We start from the raw sequence: 24,353 nt of genomic DNA, 5'->3' as shown, positions 1-24,353 counted from the left end.
CGGACGGCACCGCTGTCCGGGTACACCCGGCAGCCTGCGACTGAAGGGAGCACCCCTCCGGACGGCACCGCTGTCCAGGTACACCCAGCAGCCTGGGACTGAAGGGAACACCCCTCCAGACGGGAGCGCTATCCGGGTACACCCGGCAGCCTGTGACTGAAAGGAGCACCCCTCCGGACGGGAGCGCTGTCCGGGTACACCCGGCAGCCTGGGGCTGAAAGGAGCACCTCTCCGGACAGCACCGCTGTCTGGGTACACCCGGCAGCGTGGGACTGAAGGGAGCACCCCTCCGGACGGGAGCGCTGTCCGGGTACACCCGGCAGCCTGGGGCTGAAAGGAGCACCTCTCCGGACAGCACCGCTGTCTGGGTACACCCGGCAGCGTGGGACTGAAGGGAACACCCCTCTGGACGGGAGTGCTGTCCAGGTACACCCGGCAGCCTCTTGGTGCAGTTACAGTTTACAGTAAAGTACCTATATGAAAAATCAACAAGGAACCCAATAGTTCAACTTGCAAGCACACCCACGGTGCAGAATGAACCTCTTAGCTAAGCAGGGTTGGCCTGGTCAGTGCTTGGATAGGAGAGCTCAGGGTGAGACTCAGTAACAGTCAATACCACGCATGACGCTAAGAGGCTCTGCTCCGGGGGGGGTGTCTCCCCCCAGGTCACTGCGAGAACAAGGTGCTCCTCAGAACGGCCCTGGCGAAGGTCTCCTATGGTTACCTTCTGCCTCCCAAACCTTCCCCCTGCATTGTCAGATGGATACAGTATTTTCCTTCACTTCCTGTCCTAACCTCTCACCAGCTGCTACCCTGCTCCTCTTGGGGCCTCTGCTACAGGGTGTGGAGGGAAGCAATTCCTGCCCAAGAGCTCAATGCAGGGGGTAGGAACATTGACCTGTGGCGGGGAACGGCTGCCACTAGGACTGACAGCTTTGACTCAGCCCCAGGCAGATGACTGATGACCGACTGCAGGCAGGGCTGCTCACCCCAGGGCTATGCAGAGAGCGAAGTACGCTTAGGGCACTGAGTAAATCAAAGCCACACGCTTGGCTCAAGACTCTAAAGAATTATGGTTAGAAACTTTGACAGGATATTTGAAGTGGCTTTTAACATTGGTCCAAACCCTGGAGCCTGGTCAGACAGCAGAATTGGTGGGGCAGAGGGGGGAGATCTCAGAGACCATCATGATGATCTAGCCTGACCTCCTGCACATGGCAGGCCACAGAACCTCACTCACCCACCCCTGTGATAGATCCCAAACCTCTGGCTGAGTCACTGACGTCCTCAAATCATGATTTAAAGACTTCACGTGACAGAGACTCCACCATTCACACTAGTTCAAACCAGCGAGTGACACCCAGGGTCTCTGCCAACCTGACCCGGGGGAAATTCCTTCCCCGCCCTAAATCCGGGGATCAGTTAGACCCTGGGCATGTGGGTGAGACCCACCAGCCAGCAGCTGGGAAAGAATTCTCTGCAGTGTCCCATCCCCGGCCGCTGGGGAGATTCGCTGCTAGTGGTCGCAGATCAGCTCCATGCCATCGTAGGCAGCCCCAGCACACCATCCCCTCCATAAACTGATCACGCTCCGGGTGGAAGCCAGTTCAGGGTTTTGTCTCCACTGCTCCCCTTGGGTGGCTGCTCCAGAGCTTCACTCCTCTGGTGGTGAGAAACCTTCATCTAATTTCAAGTCTAAACCTGTTGATGGCCAGTTTCTAGCCACGTGTTCTTGTGTCCACATGGGCGCTTAGCTTCAATAACTCCTCTCCCAGCCTGGTGTTTCTCTTGAGTAGGGAAGCGATGTGTATATAACCAGCAACATCCTTACCATGGCCAGAACCTCCTCCCAGCCCTGCGGCGCAGGCAGTTACCGCTCTGAAGCCAGCACTTGGAGGGAGCCTTGCTACAGGCGGCAGAGCATGGACACAAGGCAGTGAAGAGCCTCTGGTCCAGAGGGCCTGGCAGAGAGGACACGTCGAGGGTCCCGGCCGGCCTGAGGTGCGCAGCCTGACCTAGTTTATCTGGAGCCAGCAGGATAAGTGGCCCGGGTGAGGCTCTGGTGCGTGCAGTGGAATGAGGCAGCCGTGGTGTTTCAGGCTTGGGAGCCCGGAGCTGGAAACGAGGATGGAAACCCCTGGGCAGTACCACCGGCTGCGGGACTGGGGGCGAGAAAGCAGCTGGACAGCAGGCTGGAGCAGCAAAGGGCTGCACTGCGGGGCAGAGGTGGCTGGGAACACAGGGCGAGATGGCTCTCCCCTCATCCCCACACACAAGGGCTCGCGCCTGCCAGCACCCACCGTACTGCATTAGCCGCCAGGGGAGGCTAATGAAAAGCACGTCCCAGCGGCGAAGGGGGAGCTGCAAGGAGTGAAAGCCGGAGGCCCCCACTACATCTGCCCCCCACAGTCCCAGCGCTGCAGCCCCCGCACAGACACAGGCACTGAGGTGAAGGGGGGCTTGCAGCCACGCTGCTTGCCAAGGTTCCTGGGTAAGCAGCCACTGGGGTTTGCACTGCTGGAGTTATTACTCACGGGGCTCAGCACTGCCTGGCCCCTGGGATCACATTCAGGGGAGGGACAGTCTGATCCCCCCCAGCCCATCTCCTGGCTGGTCTGTTCTCCCTAAGCTCTGCGAGCAGCCGCGCTGGCTGCAGGGGAACGGGACTAACCAGGTGGGGAGTGTGCGATGGGACAGGATGGAGTGAGGTCCCCCACAACCCGCCCCCAGAGACTCAGGGCAGCTGGGCACAGGAGGCCTCGTCGGGGTGCACAGAAGCACTGGCCACCCTCCAGGCTGCGCTCCAGACTCTGGCTGGGGTGCAGCGCCCCCGGCAGGCTGGGCTCTAGCAGAGAGTGGAGCCTTTCTCCCACGGTCACAGCTCCTGCCCCTCCCAGCTTGTCTGTTAGACTCAACTGGGCCTCTTCCCAGCTAGTCAGTGAGCACTCTGGGGCAGGGCCCAGGTCTCGCCTCCTGTGTGTACATCACCAGTGGAGCCCAGTCCTGGCTGGGGACTTCGGAAAGGTGCTGCAAAGATGATCACAATGGTCCCTTCCAGACGTGGGAGCTACGACACCCTGTTAGGCTGAGAGATGCAGCGAGCTCTGTTTGCAGCCTCTGCTCAGGCACAGCCACATGGATGATGGACGAGACCCCGGGGGCTGCACTGCAGATCCCCGTCTGACATGCTCTCTGTGTACCCTCGCCGTATGCCACCCCAGAAAACCAGAGCCTTTGGTGCATTCCAGCCTCCCGCCGACAGACGCCTGCTGTATACTAAGCCGCCTGCTGCATCTGCTACGACAGTCTTGCAAGCACAGATAATCCCTTTCTGCAGCACATCACTGCAATCAGACAAAAAGAGATGCCTGGACAGAGCAGCACACGGCTCAGCACAGAGCTCAGTGTTGCTCCAGTTCTTTCACATGCTAGTGACCCCACCGATCCCTCCCCTCCCCAGCACAGAGCCAGCAAATCCGCCTCCATCCATCCACTCTACAACTCTGTTGTTCCAGTTTACCCAGCCGACAGCCGCTGTCCTGCCAAGGCTGCGTTAGTGGGTGACGACGCTTGAGAGAGCGCGAGGGCGTTGGAAGTGTATGAGAAAACCATCAACAACTGGCCCAGCTCCAGGGTTTAATTAATGGAGGAGGACACCTGCTGAGTCAGGCACACCACAGAGGGAGGAGCACTGCAGCAGGGCCAAAGACCTGGAATTAGTAGGCAGAGCCCGCGAAGGTGCACCCGCTCCCCTCTGCTCAGAGCTCCTTTTGTCCACAGGCTGAGAGCAGCCACCTGTCCTGCCTGGCCCAGGGAGGATGGAGCCAGTGGTTTCCACCACCCACAAGTGCTACCTTGATGAGCCTCTGTCTTCCCTGAACCCTGTGGTCAAACTGCAGCCAGAGCAGTTCCACAAATGGGCTCCCCACATACAGAGACTACAATTCCCAGCATGCCGGGCTCCCTCTTGATCTCGGCAGCCTCCACTCGGATCAGAAAGGAGCACTGTGCTGTGTGTCTACAGACCCTACAGAGGAGGGTGGGAGCAGTCTGCTCCTCTGTACGCAAGCGAGGCTCAGCCCATGGGTTCCCGTGGGGCCCATGGCAGGCACTGTGCCCCTAAATGCACTCTGCTCCAGCGTACCAGAGACATGCCACGTGCCCCTGCGTCACACACAACAGTTACAAGTAAAACACAGAAGGAAAACGACCTGTTTGACAAATCCCTTCCTGTGACCGACTGGCTGCGATGGAGATCCAGAACACTGGTCATCAAGAAGGGAACAGCTGCCCAGTGGATTGCAGAACGTGCGCTGCCAAATATCTGGGAAGGGGAGACAGACAGGCCTGTGGGCTGCTGCAGTAGGAAGGGAGATTTGCTCTCAGCAGGGGGAAAACAGGGAGTCGTGCCTCTTTGCTGAGTAAGGGTGATAAATATGGCACCACACTATTGCTTCAGACAGCCAGACCCCAGTTCCCATGTCTGAACCCAAGGTTGGGACAGATATTTATTCCTTTCGTGCAGTCATGACTTAACCAGTGCTTCCCCATTGACCTGTCGTGAGTAAACGACGTGCGCTCGTTATCACCCTCAGCCCACAGTGAGCAAGCCAAGAGAGCCCTGGTTTAACCAGATGGCAGATTCCTGATCCATCTAACCCTCGGGCAGGAGGTTTGAGCATCGGCCTGCTAAACCCAAGGTTGTGAGTTCAATCCTTGACGGGGCCACTTAGGGATCTGGGGCAAAAATCAGTACTTGGTCCTGCTAGTGAAGGCAGGGGGCTGGACTCAATGACCTTTCAAGGTCCCTTCCAGTTCTAGGAGATTGGTATATCTCCAATTATTATAAATTATTATTAGGAGCACAGACTATTCAGAAGGTTTATTTTTGACAGCTCCAGTGGGACGTTACAAAGTCCCCGAAGAACCCACCCGGAGATCTTGAGAGGGACGGGAACTGGTCAGGGCTAAGCATGGGCCAGGGAACCTCCGCGCTCACATGATGGGTGTCCTAGACTTAGTCCCTTCTGCTTCTACATCTTCTTCACAGCCAGCCCGTCTCGCCTCCCTTTCTGGAGCTCTGTGGGCTATTGGAAAGGGACGCCTACTCCAGAGCAGATAAAGGCACCTGCCAAATCCAGATTTGTTTCAAAGGTGCCTCCAGCAGCCTAGGGATCTGCCAATGCACCCAAAGCATCCCACCTGGCTGGCTAGGAGCAAGCCAGCAGCACCTCTCCTGGAGAAACGACCACCACCATCAACTCACAAGGAAGGCACTTGACACCACCGCATTGCGAGGAGCTGTCTACGGCCACACTCAGCCAGCTAGAGCAGCCATGCCGGTGCTGGGAAAGCTGTGTCCACCTAGCCCATCTCAGGGCAGGCCAGGGTCACGGGCTACAGTCTGTCCTCTAGGGCTCTGGCCAGGCCAAGCTCAAATGAACCAAGCCACTAAGTCTCTACCACTGATCATTCACTCTGAACGTCACCCTTGATGTTCAGCCTAGGATTTCGCTCCCGGAACTCCTGCCCATGGCCTCAGCATTCTCTGTGGCAGTTGCATCCTCGAAGCACAACCCCCCACGCTCCGCCAACGTCTGCCAGCCACCAGTTCTCCCCAAAGATTCCTTATCCAGGTCCCCCGCCACTCCCCTGGAAGGTGAAGAGCCTTCTCCATGAGGCAGCCCACGGCTCCCCCGCCGTGTCTCCCAGGCACCTGGTTCTCTTCCAAATACGGTACCTACCCCAAAGGTGGACGCAGCTCGTCTCGCCTCCTGTGCTCAAAGTTGCTAGGATGGGAAGCAGGGAGCAGGCGGACCTATTAGCAGTTCAGAACAGAGCTCAGTGTGTGCTGGTAGGACAGCACTGGCTGCTCGCATGCTGGAACACAACCAGAACACCAAAGAAACCTGCATTTCCAGGCACGGCCCATGCATCATTCATCAGACAAGCAGGGAGTAATTAGGTCTCTGTGCATACACACTGAGAACAGAGTGCACTGATTGGCTCACGAGGACTGTGAGCTACATAACCAGGATCACAGATGCACAGGTCGGAGCTCATTACTCAATACAATGTTCTAACTCCACGCAGAGGATGTTGTCACTCATCTGCTGCAGAAGACGCTGTGGCCTCATGCCCCTTGCTACACCCAAGGTGCGTGACGCTGTAATAATCCCACCCCTCTGGTGTGCTCAGACCTGCCTATTTTGAACACAAACAGTTAGCTGCAGGATGCAAAGAGAATCCAACTGGGAGATTCAGTCTGATCTGCTCAGCGGCTATTAGAACTTGTGCACAAGCAGGAGACAAGCACCTCTCAAATTCATACGTTCCACGGCTCCTCACATGCCCTCGACACACATGATTTACTCAAGGGGTAAAATCCTGCCCCCAGCCCTCTGCTTGCTGCCCATTGAGACTACAGGCCCCAGAAAGCCATGCTCTGTCTCGAGCCAAGCAGCCTCCACCTGGCTCAAGACAGAGCATGGCATGCTGGGATTTGTAGTGGTAGCCGACCACCCCGCCATATTAAAGGTGAGCAGCTCAACACAGAATGGAGCTGCTGAGAAGTGCAGACCCTGATGTCTGCCCCGCATGACTGCTAGCTGCAGAGCGTGGGCAGCCCACCTACTCCCACATTCACGTGCCAGCACAGCACGGCTCCCTGCAGCTAACAGCCACCAAGGGCTCTGCTGCTGCCTTAATGCCTAGGCCCCCGGAGCGGGATGGAAGGCTAGCACAGCTGAGGACCCATGATCGCCAGACACTTCCTCCACAGACAACATAGTGCAGACTGCATAACACATGCAGAACCCTCCTCGAGAGTCACCCCTGCAGGGCCCTCTGCAAATACCAGAGCAGCTCAACCCCTCCCAAAGCAGAGCAGGAAACCCAGAACACCAGCCTCCGTCCTTACACTGAAGCCTCATTAGCTGGGCGGGGCCTACCCTATTCCCAAACCTCACCCATAGCCGCCCAGAGAATGCCCTGGTTATTCCAGAGCCTGAGAAGCACCCATCCCACTCTGCCTTACTGCTCAACTCAGACAGAAACCCCACCTAGGACACTGACACCAGAGCCCCGCTAGGTCCCTTGGGCAGCAGGCTCACCCGGCAAGGAGACTCCACATTACTAGTAAAAACAGAAAGACGTGTCATTTGTAGGATGATAGTCCCTAGGGCCCCAACCGAGATCAGGGCCCTAGTTATTGCGCTAGGCGCTGTACGTAGTCACATTAATAAAACGCCCAGCGATCCATGGTTGTAAGAGCGGAGGGTTATTACAACACAATGAGACAGAAACGTGACATCGTTACTGGAACGAAGCTCTCTTCATAAGAGTCTTGTGGCCTGGTATCCTTTGCTCAGTTTTACCTCTCTATGCTGACCAGTATACTAGCTGTCGTCTGGATGGCTCTCTCCACCCCAGACGTGGCTGCATTTCTGAGGACCTGTAGGAGTGTAAATCTAAGTGCTCTGAAGTGCTTCAGGATAACATAAAATATGCCTTTATCAGCCATGAGCTGCAGACACTGGGGGCCTAGTTTCAAATTCATCATTGCTATTCTGCACCACTGACCTGCTTGAAATTCGACCAAACCAAACCAGCCAGTGCCCATCCTAAAGAGTGCACAGTCAGAGCCCCAGCCCTGTGGAGGGCTTCCAGAGGTGGTGGGGATAACTTGGAGGGGTGTCTCGCTCTGGTTACAGGTGGTGACACCTGGAGATCAGTTTCTCAAGGACTACACAATCCACAGAGCTTCTTTCAGTAGTTTATAACTCTGTCAAATGTTTAACTTTCCAGATTAAATTTTCCGCCTCAGGTCTCAGTTGAGCACAATATTTTTTTTGAAAATCTAAAAAGAAACTTACGCCATTTCCAAGCAGGAAGAGACAGATGTACATACGCTGGCCATTACGTTAAAAGCATTGCCAACTTAAAAACCAACCCAGCGGCAGCCTGTCAGCAGGCAGCGAGAGGAACCCGCAGTTTGCTACAGAGACGGTCATTGACCGGCCGCCCAAAGAGAGACTTTGGATTAGGTAGATTACAGAGGTTTAAAACGCACTTTGCACAAGCAGTTACTGCGCTTTGGTACGGCAGTGGGGTTTTCATGACGTTTCCCAGCATGCCACTGGCACTGTGTACAGGCAAGTATGAGAGAGAGGACGCAGCGTTGTTGTAGCCGGGTCAGCCCTAGGATATTAGACAGACAAGGTGGGGGAGGGAATATCTTTTATTGAACCAACATCTATTGATAAGAGAGAGAAGCTTTCAAGCTAACACCGAGCTCTTCCTCAGGTCTGGGAAAGGTGCTTCGCGTGACACGCTGACCTCATCCATCTTGTCTCCATGAAATCAAGTGGAATTTCTCATTCCTTGCACAATCCTTCAGTGTCCTTTTGGTAGCGTGCATGTATGAGGCATTTCTCTGCACATCCACATGTGTTGAGGCTCAGTGCGCAAGCCAGGCCAGAGGGACTCTGCAGAAAAAGGTGCCCGCTCCTGTGCTGAGGGGCAGTCTCACGTTGTGCATGCACGGGGGGAAGAGTGAAGGCTGCCCATGTAAGAGCCAAGAAATGCCAAACTAAAGGCTGAATGTGCTTCTGGGCAAGCCTGCCTTCTCTAAACCAAGTGTTCTGCGGGGAAACCGGGGAGGGCAGGGACACTGGCTCCCACCACACTGCAGGGGATGCCAAGGCAAACCACTGCTCTTCTGAGAGCAGCTCAACATCCGCACAGAGCTGGGCCTTGGTTTAATGTTGCCTTCAAAATCTCACACACAATAGAACACAACACACTCCAACTGATCTTCCTCTGGAGGAATGAAAGGCAGGAAGTCCAGGCATTTCAAACCCAGCATCCCTCCACAGATCCCAAAGTCCCCGGAAACAGCTCCCAGCTGCCAAGAATCAATATCAGAGGCTGAGACACAAACTGTCTCACGAACCAGAATCTGCCACTTCAGGAACAACTCAATGTTTCACAAAACTACAGGATCTGGGCCAGATCCGGCAGAGCCTCCCTGCACGGGCAGGGCTGGTTAGACTTTTGCTACCTGCCGCCGCAGAAAGCACTGCATGGGCTCTACAAGTGTGTGCCTTCAACAAACGCACAGGGAGTGGGAACCAGTAAAACCAAATCAGGACAATGAATCTGGATTCTGCCCAGCACAGTGGAAGAGCTTCAAGGTAGGATGAATCTGGGGCTTAAACTGGTGACAAGCTTGTTCTGAAGATGTAAAAGGTACAACCGAAAAAACCACTCAGTTATTTCTTGCTTGCCATCCAGCCAGCACTTAGGATCGTATCTGCATCCCTCACAAGACAAACCCATCCCGTAATGGCCTGCCTAGCATTATTCCACATGGCTGCGATTTTTCCCTGTTACATGGAATGGGATAATCTTGCTTAAGTAAACTTAAAACGCACTCCTCTTTAGGTTTCAGACTAGCAGCCATGCTAGTCTGTATCCGCAAAAAGAACAGGAGCACTTGAGGCACCTTAGAGACTAACCACTTTATTTGAGCATAAGCTTTCGTGGGCTACAGCTCACTTCTTCAGATGCATAGCATGGAACACACAGACAGGAGATATTTATACATACAGAGAACCTGAAAAGGTGGAAGTAGCCATACCAACTGGAAGAGTCTAATCAATTGAGATGAGCTATCGTCAGCAGGAGAAAAAAACCCAAAAAACTTTTGAAGTGATAATTGAGATGACCCATAGAAGGTGTGAGGAGAACTTAACATAGGGAAATAGATTCAATTAGTGTAATGACCCAACCATTCCCAGTCTCTGTTTAAACCTAAGTTAATTGTATCTAATTTGCATATTAATTCGAGTTCAGGAGACTGATTCAAATCTGGGAAAAGCACACAGACTGGCAAGCTGAAATGAAAGCTAGCCCAGCCAGCGTCCTTCTCTGCCACCCATGGAACCAGACACAGATGGTTAAAACACGTATGAGCACCAACATTCCCTATAAAAGCAGTATTTCCCACTCACCTCTGTGGCTGAAACTGACAAATGTACCCAAACCCATCACATTCCCTCCTTTCCGCACGCTCCCCTTACCAGCGTTGGAGAAACAACCACAGGAAATAAGTGTCTCCCCTGACTCGTAGCTTGTAAAAAGAACCAAGGTCAAAGGCAGTTTGACTGGGTGTAGACAGCAGGGTCACGTGCAACTGCAATATTTTAAAGAACATGCTATAAAACACTTTTCAATAGCACCCATTACTTGGCTTCAAATTAATTCCCAGCCGCCAAGAGATAGCTTGAGGCCTGTGTGTAGCACCTGCGGCTACTTCAGCACTAGGCAGGCTGCTAGCATTTAATGGAAGAAAACTAAACAGTCTGCACCAATCCCAAATGAGAGCATTTGTAAACAAGCTGTGTGCGAACTCTCCCTACAAAAGGATCAGAGACAGGCAGCCCTTCCCCATCCCAATGCTAAGCTGATGCTTGGACTCTTACTGAAGGCTTCCCCTTGGACTATCACTGCAGGCTTTTTTAAAATGTTCAGGATGTTTTCAAAACTCCATTATTACAGCCCTGGACAGCACGAGCCGGACCTTGCCCAGGACAGGCAGACTGAGCCTGGCTGTCTGTCACAACACTACCAAAGTCCCTCTGAGTAAGGCAGATGCATTTACAAGCAATCCTGTGTCTCGCGAGCCCTTTGGACCCATGGAGGTTCCCAGAATTCCAGCACTACGTTGTCCATGCCCGTCTTGCTGCCTCCTCCCCAGCCCAGCGGCTCGCCCCGGCTCCTGGTCCCAGCGAGAGACGGCATTCCCCTGGTACAGAACCACAGCTGCCTGGGCTGCACTCACAGCCCCATGCTCACTGCGGAGCCCTTCCCAAGTGCCACGTCCAGTGAGAGCAGCAGCTTCCTGTGAAATGAGCCCTCTGGAACTGGGCTTGCTCTGAATTTGCCAAGATCCAGCCTCCCCCGTACGCGCTGTTCTGACCTCGTCTCCCCAGCCAGTCTATGTACTGGCGCCCCTGCTCACACCACATTTGGTTCAAGTTTCTCCTCACTTGCAGCGTTCTCCATAGGGCAGCTCTGCCTGCCTCTGCCATCCTCCTTCTCCAGGTCCCTCTGCAGCACTTCTCTCCCGACTGCTCACTTTGTCTCCTCCAGAACTCACACCTCCCCATGCAGCCCCATTCATTGGCACAGCAGTCACCCCAGCTCCCCCTCACACCCTGCAAAATCGGTGTTTTTGCTAGAGCTTGGCTCTGTCTTCCATTAATGTGGTGCCCAGAACTGAGCACCATGTCCCAGGCGGGGTCTCAGCCCTGCTATACTTTGGCTTCCTAACCCCACTGCCTGTGTGCTTGGTGCTGTACAAAATAGAGGGGGTGACAATCCCTGCCCCCAAGAGCTCACAGACAAAGCAATCGAGACCAGAGGCTGGGGCCAGGGGATGGGCCTGGGTTGGAGGACGAGTGTGACAACAGCTCTTATTGAAGGCACACACCACAGAAGAAGCGACTCTCACAAGTGGTTTGAAGCAAGAAAAGGTGTTTGGCTCACACCCCCTCGGAGCTCAGGAATAAGGTGTGAAGGCAGGAGTGGGAGGAAGACACGCAGCAGTGAGAGAGGCAGGGGCATACTGAGCAAGGGTGGGGGCAAGACTCCGGCTCCTGCCACAGTCCCAGAGTAGATGATTCTGGGAAACTGATCACCAACAAAACCATTAGGGGGTGACATTCAAAAACCAGTAGGAGAACACTTCAACCGCTCTGGCCATTCAGGAACAGATTTAAAGGTGGCAATTTTGCAACAGAAAAGCTTCAAAAACAGACTCCAAGGAGAAACTGCTGAACTTGAATTAATATGCAAACTAGATACTATCAATTTAGGCTTAAATAGAGACTGGGAATGGCTGAGCCATTACACACATTGAATCTATTCCCCCATGTTAAGTATCCTCACAGCTTCTTGTCAAACTGACTTAAATGGGCTGTCTTGATTATCACTACAGAAGTTTTTTTTCCTCCTGCTGACAACAGCTCATCTTAATTAATTAGCCTCTTAGCGTTGGTAGGGGAACCCTCACCTTTTCATGTTCTCCGTATGTATATACATCTCCTCACGATATGTTCCAATCTGTGCATCCGATGAAGTGGGCTGCAGCCCACGAAAGCTTAGGCTCAAATAAATGCGTTAGGCTGTGGCTACACTTGCATTTCAAAGCGCTGCCGCGGCAGCGCTGCCGCAGCAACGCTTTGAAGCGCTAAGTGTAGTCAAAGCGCCAGCGCTGGGAGAAAACTCTCCCGGCGCTGTCCGTACTCCACCTCCCTGTGGGGAATAACGGACAGCGCTGGGAGCACGGCTCCCAGCGCTGGGGCTTTGACTACAGTGGCGCTTTGTAGCGCCGCAATTTGCAGCGCTGGAGAGGGTGTGTTTTCACACCCTGCTGCAGCGCTGCAAATTTGTAAGTGTAGCCAAGCCCTCAGTCTCTAAGGTGTCACAAGTCCTCCTGTTCTTTTTATTTAAATGGGCTTTAGGGCCATCACCTCACTGACGTGAATGGGCAAATCCCCACCTCCACAAAGCGACCTGCAAAGGAAAACACAGGGGATGAACGTGACCTGAAAGTCCAGTCCCCTCTTTCCCTCAAAAATATCTTCTTTGGCTTTTTAAAAAGGTGTAACTCTCAGAACCTACCTCCAGTTAGCTGGTCAGTTAGTATAACTGTGACATGCCCAGAGCCTGAAATCCGACAGCGGAAAGGAGAAGAGATTTAGTCAGACTGTTTGCTTGTTTGTTTTTGTTAACACCTATTTAACTCAAACTCCTGCCAAATGCTTGGGAGAGAAGAGCATTTTGTTAAAGATTCAATACACCCACTCCTCCGACTGCGGGCTCAGACAGATGACAAGACTTGGTATTTCTAGATCAAAGCCAAGCACAACTAAACGTTCAGACCTGCAGGGACTTGCTGGGTCAGTAACATATCAAGCACCAGCTCACTCTTGCCACCATGAGATGGGGGGAAGGAAGAACCGAGACCTGAGACACAGGCAGGAGCAGCACTGTGCAAAGCCTGCCAGGTTCGATGCTATTTTTACATTGTCACTTCTCTGTCCATAACTGCCCTGAAGGAAATCAGCACTCGAGGCACAAAGGGGACTAAGGAACACCAGGAAAAGCAAATGTCGAAGCATGTGAAGAGCAGAGGGAATTTGCAAAGGTCACTTTCGCTTTTCAGAGCAAAGATGGATTTTCCCAGACATGCTGCCAAGGCCATCAGGGAAAGATGTCCAAAGGTCTCTTCTCACTCCCAGCACTTTACTCTGAAACTCTCCACAGAAGCCTCCCCACTTCCTCACCAGAAATGCTTGCAAGGCAAAGCTGGAATTTAGCTTCCATGGCATTTTAATGGTTGAACTGCTGAATGCTGTTTAATTAATGACCAATCGTTAAACGATGCTTGGATATGTTTTTATTCAGAGAATCACTGCACAGTCCTGATCTCTTTCCACAAGAGTCTCAGGAGGTTATTAGCCCAACTCCTAATGAAGATCCCCAATTAGACACAGAAGACGACAAAACAACTGCGAATACCTCATGGATAATAAAAGCAAATGTCACAAATGTTAGGCATGCAGTTTTAAACAAACAGAGTCTAGCCAAAAAAAAAAAAAGGCAGGAGGAGAATGAAATCAGTCACAACGTTGGACTTGTTTATTCAGTGTTAAAGGCAAAACAGCCAGGACCGCTGCCAAAACCTCATTATCAACTTTTCATCCTGGTTGTTACTTGCTCTGAATTATTTTCCACCAGAAGCCGGGCAATCAGTGAGTGGATAACCTGTGGCAATTAACCAAGGGAAAAACCTGAAGAATCTGCCAACATCCTCCTCCCCACTCCCCCGAACATAACTAAGCAGTACAGATTACAGCCGAGCGAGATAATGCTTCAGGAGGGTTGCTTATGCATGTATAAGCGGGAATCAGTTTCGTATTTCAGTCCTGGCCCTGCTTGCTGTAGCATGCCAACAAACTCACTCCAATAAGTTGTGATCTCAGTGACTTTGCATGTTTCTCCTGACCTGTGTGATAGAACCAGGCCAGTTGGGTACAGCAGAAGGCAGATATACTGGCCACTGGATTAACAGTTTTCTGTTCCCTGACTGACCAGAGCAGGGGCTGCTCCAGGCTAATGAGAACACCTGACTAATTAACCTGCAGCGTCAGGTGAGGCCATTAAGCTAATGTGACCACTTGACTCTAATTAAGGCCCTGCTGATACTATAAAAAGGGCTCACTCCAGTCAGGCAGGGGAGAGGAAGTGTGGCTGAAGGGCTGGGTAATGAAGACACCCCCAAACCATTGGTAAGGGAGCTCTAAGGTAAGGGTGAAGCAGAAGAGCTGTGGGGAAGTAGCCCAGGGAAATGCAGCAACTCTGGCAGCAAAAGGCTGGCTGCCAACAGCTGCTACCATTAGGGGTCCCTAGGCCAGAAACCGGAGTAGAGGGTGGGCTCGGGTTCCCCCCAACCCACCACTACAGGAACATCTTCTGCGAGGGGAAGTCAGGCCCCTGTCAGGACAGGAGGCTGAACTGTTCTGAAATAAGCTCCCAGGGAAAACAGAGACTGTGGGAGTTCTCTCACCAACCTCCTTGCAGCCTATGATGAAAAGGGCTCAGTAGACTGTAACCCTGGCCCCAGAGAGAGAAGGGCTACGTGGAGGGTCACAGTGAGCCACTGAGGCTAGCGTAAACTGCCTGGAAGCGCAGGACCCATGGGGGCAAGGTCAGAGCTTTGCCACACCTGTCATAGAGGTGAACAAACAAACAGTAGCTGGGCTGGCCCCATCCAACCCCAGAGTAACCCCGCCGTAACACCTGCTGGGAGGAATCACTAACCACCAAGGCTTACAGCAGGTCTTCTGTTCTAGGATGGGATGGGCACACTTTTTGGCCCGAGGGCCACATCGGGGAATAGAAATTGCATGGCGGGCCATGAATGCTCACAAAATTGGGGTGGAGGTGCAGCCGGGGGTGAGGGCTCTGGGGTGGGGCTGGGGATGAGGAGTTTGGGGGTGTAGGATGGTGCTCCAGGCTGGGATCAAGAGGTTTGGAGACTGGGAGGGGGATCAAGGTTGGGGATGGGGAGAGGCTCAGGGGTGCAGGCTCCATGCAGCGCTTACCTCAAGCGGCTCCCGGAAGCAGTGCCATGTCCCTTCTCCAGCTCCTACATGTGGAGTGGCCCCTGACCCTCGGAGCGGGGCCATGCAGTTGCTTCCAGGAGCCGCGTGGTGCAGCCCCTGACCCGGAGCCCCAGCTAGAGTGGGGCTGAGCCGTATGGTACAGCCCCTGACCCGGAGCCCTGGCTGGAGCACCAGAACGGGGCAAGCCCCAGACCCTGCTCCTCAGCGGGAGCTCGCGGGCCGGCTTAAAACGGCTTGCAGGCCGGACCCGGCCCACGGGCCATAGTTTGTCCACCCCTGTTCTAGGACCATCTCTATGATGCTTGTTAAAATTACAAGTAAACAAAGACCGGAAAGTCAGATGAATTAGCCTGGACAGTTAGTCAGACCAGGGTGGAACAGTGACTAGAAAACCAGGAGGAATTGTTTTCAGGCCCACGTGCTTAAACCATTGGCAAGACCCCTGCTCACCTGCCAGAGCTGAGAATTCCTTTATCCTGTCCCAGCCTTGCACAGATCTCTCAATTTCCTTCCAATGAGTCCTCTCTCCTCCCTGCCAGGCTGCTGGTAAGGTGCGTAGCACCAAGGTATCCAAGCACCTCCAGGCTCCCACTGAGATGAGACAGCACTAGCACAAATATATAGAAGTGCATCCCCACCTGCCTCCGTTGGCTCCCCATTCACACCTGCCTTCCTTGGTTGCAGTGACCATCTCAGACCTTGTTTCTCTCTCCTCTTCTACCAGCTGTCTCCTCCAGCTCTTCACACAACCCAGCTACTGTTGGTGCAAGAGCCTTCTCTGAAGGCTTGAACTGCCTCACTTTCTCTCTCCCATCACAGATTTTCTTGCTCACTTCAACCCTCAGCTGAAAACCTCTTTTCTCCCTCCATTCCCCTCCCTCCCACATGACTCCAATGTCTGTGAGAAGATGCTGTACGTAACAACAAGGTTGCGCTCTGTGCCAGCGGGACGCAACACATGACATCAGACTTCCCTCCTGGGCAACAGGCTCTTAGACAGATCTATAAAGAAAATCCTCCGTACGAGATCAGCCTTCCCTACCTGAATATATCCTAGGGGCACAGGAACTGCCAGAGTGGAGCAGCCTTGAGGCCCGTCTTTCACAGGGGCCAGCACCAGATGCTACAGAGGAAGGTGTAAGAACCCGGAGGTAAGCTGTGGGATAAGCTGCCACCACATTAGGTCTCCCCCAGGAACACAAGAGTTGTCAGACAAATTCCCGATTTCCCTTCTCCAGACCATGCATCGTATTATTAGTGTTATCGTCATTGCATCTCTGCGGTTTTGTACCACTATAGCCCCTAGGGGCCCTACTCTAGGGTGACCAGATGTCCCAAATTTATAGGAACAGTCCCGATTTTTGGGTCTTTTTCTTATATGGGCTTCTATTGCCCCCTACCCCCATCCCGATTTTTCACATTTGCTGTCTGGTCACCCTACCCTGCTTGCCGAGCAGGAGCCCTTCACGTCAGGCGCTGGACAAATACAGAGAAGAAAGATGGGCTCTGCCCCAAGGAGCTGACACTCTAAGTAGCAGATAAAAGACACCAGAGGGAGAGACAGACAGATGGGGGAGCACAGGGAAACGGTGAGACAACACTGGTCAGCATGATACTTCTATATCACCCCCCCTCATTCGTCTCCTTTCCAAGGTAACAATCCCCAATGGTTTTTTCAAGCCTTTCATCATTCTGATCACTCTTCTCTGAGCCCCATCCAGTCTGCAGAACCCTGTGTGAGACGGGCTGTTCTGCACACACCACAAAATCCATTAATATAGCCTTATATTATCCTCCATCCTGTTCCTTACGCCGCCTGACATCTCGCGTGCTCTTCTGCCCATAGTCACAATTTAAGCAAAGGTTTTCAGGGACGCCCAGGTCCCTTTCCTGAGCTGATTGTTAATTTAAAACCCTATAATGTATGAGAAGCTTCAGTTTCTCTCTGCTATGCATTTATTTGCATTAATCCTCATTGAAGTGTATTTGCCATCATGTTGCCCATTCACCTAGAATCATAGAATATCAGGGTTGGAAGGGACCTCAGGAGGTATCTAGTCCAACCCCCTGCTCAAAGCAGGACCAATTCCCAACTAAATCATCCCAGCCAGGGCTTTGTCAAGCCTGACCTTAAAAAGCTCTAAGGATGGAGATTCCTCCACCTCCCTAGGGAACCCATTCCAGTGCTTCACCACCCTCCTAGTAAAAGTGTTTCCTAATATCCAACCTAGACCTTCCCCACTGCAACTTGAGACCATTGCTGCTTGTTCTGTTATCTGCCACCACTGAGAACAGCCGAGCTCCATCCTCTTTGAAACCCCATTTCAGGTAGTTGAAGGATGCTATCAAATCCCCCCTCACTCTTCACTTCTGCAGACTAAATAAGCCCAGTTCCTTCAGCCTCTCCTCATAAGTCATGTGTTCCAACCCCCTAATCATTTTTGTTGCCCTCCACTGGACTCTCTCCAGTTTGTCCACATCCTTTCTGTAGTGGGGGGAACAAAATTGGATGCAATACTCCAGATGTGGCCTCACCAGTGCTGAATCGAGGGGAATAATCACTTCCCTCAATCTGCTGGCAATGCTCCTACTAATGCAGCCCAATATGCCTTTAGCCTTCTTGGCTACAAGGGCACACTGTTGACTCATATCCAGCTTCTCATCCACTGTAACCCCTAGGTCCTTTTCTGCAGAACTGCTGCTTAGCCAGTCGGTCCCCAGACTGTAACAGTGAATGGGATTCTTCCATCCAAAATGCAGGACTCTGCACTTGTCCTTGTTGAACCTCATCAGATTCAACCCAATCCTCCAATTTGTCTGGTCACTCTGGACCCTATCCCCATCCCCCAGCGTATCTACCTCTCCCCCGCAGCTTAGTGTCATCCGCGAACTTGCTGAGGGTGCAATCCAGCCCATTATCCAGATCATTAATGAAGATGTTGAACAAAACCAGCCCCAGGACTGGTTGGCAGCCTGGTTAGATATCACTCGAGTTACTCACAGTCCTCTGGTTTTGAGTAAACTACGTACCATTTAGTATCTATTAGAGAGTCCAGGCAGAAAATTGATGACTCTGGACGACACCCCATAGGGTTCATTTAGTGACTATGTTCTTGGACTCGCCTACTCAGACATAATTACCCTACACAATATCCTCTGAAATATTAATGTCGAGTGCATTCTGATCACTCTTACCTTCCACTGGTTCTGAAGCAGACTAACACAGCCTTGCAGGGCAGTCAGAAAAAGGGACAGCAAAGTCTGCTTACTGGCCCTGGCATGGAGGGTAACGGGAAAGAAACAATCCCACTCAGGCATGCGGAGAGATCGCTGCAAGGCGGCGTAATTCCGCCACACTTTCAGAGCACGGTCGGTCCCCCCGTCTTTACTGGCCAGATTTGCCAGAAGTCTGAAGCTGGTGAGAAATCTCTCGGAAGCAAGACTCCCCCCCCACACACACACACACACCCATTGACTTTGAATCACAGGATCTCACATTCCCATCAGGTATCTCGTTGTTTTTCATGGGCTTCAGGCAGAATGGCGCTCCCTTTTGAATACATAAGAATGGCCAGACTGGCAAACAGAGGGTAGGGACATCATTCCTGCCCATTCTGGCTAATAGCCATTGATGGACCGATCCTCCATGAATTTATCTAGGGTTTTTTTTTGTTTTGTTTTTTTTGGGAACCTTGTTATGGTCTTGGCCTTCACAACATCCTCTGGCAAAGAGTTCTGCGGGTTGACTGTGCGTTATGTGAAGAAATACTTCCTGTTTTAAACCTGTTGCGTATTAATTTCATTTGGTGACCCCTGGTTCGTGTGTTATGAGAAGGAGTAAATAACACTTCTTTATTTACTTTCTCCACACCAGCCAATATGTAAAGTTCCTTGCCATCAGACCTGCGAGGAAGAACTGAAACCAAGACAGTGCCCCACTGAACCTTCCTCGGAGCTTCGCCCAGCAGAACTCCCTGAGGAAGGAGAGGGGCAGCCTATTCAGGTCTCCCCTTGGTTTGTCAGTACTCCATGCGGGCAGTGAAATGGCCAGGGAGCTGCTGGGAGCTCAGCACTCTGGGAGCCAAGCCCCTGACTGAGGTGCCCAAGCAGGCCATTAGGCTTCTATGTTTTAAGAAGGGGGAGCACAAGGAAATGGTGAGACAACATTGGCTATGATTTTTTCCTGTCATGGTGAGAAAATATCCAATAGATTGGAGGCCAAAAGCCACTACTTCAACTAGTACCCGTCGGCCCTAATCCCCCATTTGGATGGGATCAATGCATAACTACTTGAACTAAAATCTTCATGGACAGTCCTCCAAATGGCTCTTTCTCCCCTAAGAGATGGAACAGCTCTAAGCAAATACACACTCGGCAGCACAGCAGGTAGGCAGGCAGAGATTTGCAATCATCCCACTGTAAGGTCGGAGGCCTTCTTCTGCAGTGAGAGACAGCAGCCATGAGCTAAGCTGCAGAGAGTCCCAGCCTCACCTTCCAGTTATTGCACCAAAACTGTACTATGGGGCTGTTCAGAAGGCTCCTGTCCTAACAGTGCCCATCACCACCAGGTAAAGAAACGGAGCTTAAGTTGGTTAAAGAAAACTTTGTTTGATGGCATCTGCCTGGCAAGGAACCACTTCACAGCTGTGATTGTGAAATCTCTACTTCTATTGTGTTGCCTTTATGGTCCCTACTTCTCTATTGTTTATCTGTAGGGGCTCTGTCTGGTTCTGCCTGTTGCATAGCTGATTTACACCTTAAATGTAAGGTGGTGTCAGCTACGGTGGTGGGGTCTGACTGGGTAAGGAACTGTTTCATAAGGGGTGAAAAATACTGTTTGGCAGCACTTCAGTTTACAACGACTGGTGAAGGTAGAGCTAAGCAGGACTCAGGTTTCACTATGTAAATTGGGGTCCAAAAGGAAGTTCTTTGGGAACCAACTCCAGGACACAGACCCAAGTTCAGAGCTGCCAACCATACGGTGCAGAAGCTGGAGCCCTTGGACGACCTGATCCTGACTGGCCGGCAGGAAAAGTTCATCTGCCTTATGAGGAGTGGTGAGCACTGTATGCTTAGCATGCAAATTCTGTGTTGGTAACTGATAATTAATAGAGGTTAAGGATATTACTGTGCAAGGCTCTTTCACTGGTAAAAGGCCCCGCAAACCCGCAGAAGATTACACCCTGAGCCCTAGAAACTGGGTAAGGGTAGAGGTGAGCACGTCACACCAGGGTGCTGCTCTGACTTCCCCTCATCCAATTCCAGACCTGTTTACCTCTGTGACCACGCTTCCACGTGCACACTGTTATAGGACACCACAGCACAGGGCTGTGGAATTCCCCAACCCCAGGGACCAGGAGAAGCCAGCATCTGACCATTTTAAGGTCTAACACAAGACTCTTCTCTAAGCAGGCAACTACTCAGTTAACAGAGAGGCCAAGCAAAGCTTCTCCAAGACTGATCCCACTGAGACAGAACCCTGACAATGGGGACAAGAGTTTAGCTCCTTTCCTAAGTGATCCTTCATTTTGCATGTGGTGACCAGATGCTTCAGTAACAGCAACATTAGAAATGCAGAGACCTGAGCTTTACTGATGCCCCTCTCCCACCACCATAACCCTGTTATATCGGTAAGTTCCTCTGGGACCTGGCATCTTTGCCTACAGCCCCATAAGCACAACCACTGCACCAAATACACTGTAACATCTGCAGTAGCCCAGCTGGTTTAAGTTAGGAACTGCTCTTTGCTCTTTCAGCCATCTCTCAGAAAAACCTCTGATTCAAGAGTGGATTTTAACTGCATACATTCATATTCTAAGGCCCTTGTTCACCTGAACAGCCACAGTGATGGCAAGTTTAAGGGGCCACAATTACCAGTTCTGCAGAACCATCTTCTAGCACTTCCCATCACAGGGCTAACCTGCCCCACACTTTGTGCATTTCTCACCCAACGACAAGTGCTTCTCCAAAGGCAGGAGCACAAAGAGACGCTTTCTGCTGCTTGTCCAGCTTTCTCTTCTCCGCGCTCACCAAGTCATTCCTCAGGGTTCCTGATACACTTCCACCACCTTCTGCTTTGCCAACCCCACAGGGTTGCAGCCCTGAATTCAGATCTCCATGTGCCTCAGCTGGGGCAGACGGAGTGGTCCATCCACCTTCATCTTTAGCTAGTGGCCATAAAGACTACAGATCCCAGTATGCATTGCCCCACACCCATATGAGCTCTAAGAACAAAAAATCCCACGCATGCTGGGACATGTAGTCTTAGTTGTCTGCTCCTCCATATTAAAGGTGAGGGTATCTGCAGGTTACACCCGGCCCTAGGGCTCTGGGCAAGTTGCAAACGTAGCCCTTGGTAGGACAAGAGTCGGGGATCCCTGGTGTATGGGAAATGTGCATACAAAGCAATTTATATTAGGTAAAATATCACAGAAACTATGAGGCTGCATCCGCTGGCTTTTCATCTCTCTCTAGCTACTAGCAGCAGTAGGCCCTTTGCACGGGGAGTGAGCGTCTAGACAATTACTCTCTCGGAGGAGGTTTCCCACTCATCCATACGGCACAGAATATGTTTACACTCAGTCTTGGAGTCCAAGGCTCTAATCTCAAAAGCATTAAAGTGAGCAGAGACTTTTCTGGCTCTGTGGCTGAGCATGTACACATCTGACAGCCTGGTCAGAGGCAGAGCCCAGTGGATCACGCCTACACTTATGTCAGGAAAAAGAAGGATTTAATCCACCCCCCGCGGACGGACAGCTACCAAAAAAGCGACAGCTACACTGAAGCTTCAGTTCTGTCACAAAACTAAAAATACCAGGCTGTGATGGGTTGGAACAGGTGTGCGCTGGACACAGCCCGGAGGGGCTCAGGCCGCTCCCTGCCAGCTGGGTACCAGCAAGAGCATTTACCCCCCGAACAGGGAAATACCCTGGGCGTGAGGAGCCGCCCGGGGCAGTTCACACCACACGCAGCCTGCAAAGAGATGCAGGTTCCTGCACCCACCATCAGCACCAGCCACCCCCGCAACCACCCCCGCCTGTCACCCCGCGTCTCCCCGGCCCGGCCCCGGCCCCGTCACCCCGCGTCTGCCCGGCCCAGCCCCGGCCCCGTCACCCCGCGTCTGCCCCCGCCCCCGCCTGTCACCCCGCGTCTGCCCCCGCCCCGCCTGTCACCCCGCGTCTCCCCGGCCCCGCCCCGGCCCCGTCACCCCGCGTCTCCCCGGCCCGGCCGCGTCACCCCGCGCCTGCCCCAGCCCCGGCCGCGTCACCCCGCGCCTGCCCCAGCCCCTGCCCCGTCACCCCGCGTCTGCCCCGGCGGCGGGGCCGGCCCCAGGGGTGGGGCAGCGCCCCAGCTTCGCCCGCGGCACCCGGAGGCTGTGGGACCCCCGCCCGCAGGGGCCCCGCGGGCTCAGGCAGGCGGAGGCCGGGGCCGTGTCGGGGGCCGGGCCGGGCCGGGCCCCGCACTCACCGCGCTCGGGCCGCTGGCTCGCTCCGGCCGCTGCTTGCTGCGTCTGCACCGCGCCGGGCTCTGCGGGAGGGGCCGCACCGCGCATGCGCCACTGCCCCCTCCGGGGACCGGCCTGCCCCGCCCATCCCGGAGCCATGGCAACCACCGCCGCAGCGGCCGGGCCGGCCCCACCCCTCACATAGCCCCACCCTCACCCCATCCCCCACAGCCCCCTCCCCGCACCCCACACACCTCCCTGCCCCCCGCACCCCTACCCCATCCCCACAACCCCTCCTGCACCCCACACACCTCCCTGCCCCCGCACCCCTCCTCCTCACATCGCCCCCACCCCTGCCCCACTCCCCACACACCTCCCTGCCCCCACCCCACCCTCCTCACATAGCCCACCCTCACCCCATCCCCACAGCCCCTCCCCACACACCTCCCTGCCCCCCGCACCCCTACCCTCCTCACATAGCTCCCACCCCTACCCCATCCCCACAGCCCCCTCCTGCACCCCACACACCTCCCTGCCCCCACCCCTCCTCCTCACATCGCCCCCACCCCTACCCCATCCCCACAGCCCCGCACCCCCTTCTCCTCACATCGCCCCCACCCCTACCCCATCCCCCACAGCCCCCTCCCCGCACCCCACACACCCCCCTGCCCCGCACCCCCTCCTCCTCACATCGCCCCCACCCCTACCCCATCCCCACAGCCCTGCACCCCCTCCGCCTCACATCGCCCCCCACCCCTACCCCATCCCCCACCACCCCCTCCCCGCACCCCACACACCTCCCTGCCCCCCACCCCTACCCCATCCCCCACAGCCCCGCACCCCCCTCCTCCTCACATCGCCCCCACCCCTACCCCATCCCCACAGCCCCTGCCCCGCACTCCCACACACCTCCCTGCCCCCGCACCCCTACCCCATCCCCACAGCCCCGCACCCCCTCCTCCTCACATCGCCCCACCCCTACCCCATCCCCACAGCCCCTGCCCCACTCCCCACACACCTCCCTGCCCCCCCTACCTCATCCCCACAGCCCCTCCCCGCACCCCACACACCTCCCTGCCCCCCCGCACCCCCACCCTCCTCACCTCGCCCCTACCCCTACCCCATCCCCCACAACCCCCTCCCCGCACCCCACACACCTCCCTGCCCCCCCGCACCCCCACCCTCCTCACATCGCCCCCACCCCTACCCCATCCCCACAGCCCCGCACCCCCTCCTCCTCATCGCCCCACCCTACCCCAACCCCACAGCCCCTGCCCCACTCCCACACACCTCCCTGCCCCCGCACCCCCTCCTCCTCACATCGCCCCACCCCTACCCCATCCCCACAGCCCCGCACCCCCTCCTCCTCACATCGCCCCACCCCTACCCCATCCCCACAACCCCTCCCGCACCCCACACCTCCCTGCCCCCCACCCCTACCCCATCCCCACAGCCCCGCACCCCTCCTCCTCACATAGCCCCCACCCCTACCCCATCCCCACAGCCCCCACCCCTCCTCCCCACATCGCCCCCACCCCTACCCCACCCCCTCACATAGCCCCCACCCCACCTCATCCCCCCAGCCCCTACCCCACCCCACAGCCCGCACCCCTCCTCCCCACAGCCCCACCCCTACCCCATCCCCACAGCCCCCACCCCTCCTCCCCCATCGCCCCCTACCCCATCCCCACAGCCCCGCACCCCTCCTCCCACAT

The 24,353-nt window shown here is 54.3% G+C and overlaps 1 protein-coding gene and 1 long non-coding RNA gene across 2 annotated transcripts in view; one reads left to right on the top strand and one right to left on the bottom strand.

Moving 5' to 3' along the window:
* The window catches only part of LOC120401784 (microtubule-associated protein RP/EB family member 3-like), a 71,293-nt gene extending 48,493 nt beyond the window's left edge, over positions 1–22,800 (bottom strand). The window contains exon 1 of the mRNA XM_039532023.1: positions 22,662–22,800. Coding sequence (XP_039387957.1) covers positions 22,662–22,786 — 125 coding nt within the window. The 5' untranslated portion in view covers positions 22,787–22,800. The remainder of the gene's footprint in view (positions 1–22,661) is intronic.
* On the top strand, positions 16,250–21,279 carry LOC120401785. Its single transcript, XR_005596728.1, has 2 exons — positions 16,250–16,345; positions 19,069–21,279. It is a non-coding gene; the product is annotated as an uncharacterized LOC120401785 (long non-coding RNA).
* Positions 22,801–24,353: the final 1,553 nt, after the last annotated feature.

This window comes from Mauremys reevesii, linkage group 3 (assembly GCF_016161935.1).
Source record: "Mauremys reevesii isolate NIE-2019 linkage group 3, ASM1616193v1, whole genome shotgun sequence".
In the NCBI taxonomy this organism is placed as follows: domain Eukaryota; kingdom Metazoa; phylum Chordata; order Testudines; family Geoemydidae; genus Mauremys; species Mauremys reevesii.
Note: the sequence above shows the minus strand (reverse complement) of the source record. Positions and strands in the feature narration are given on the sequence as shown.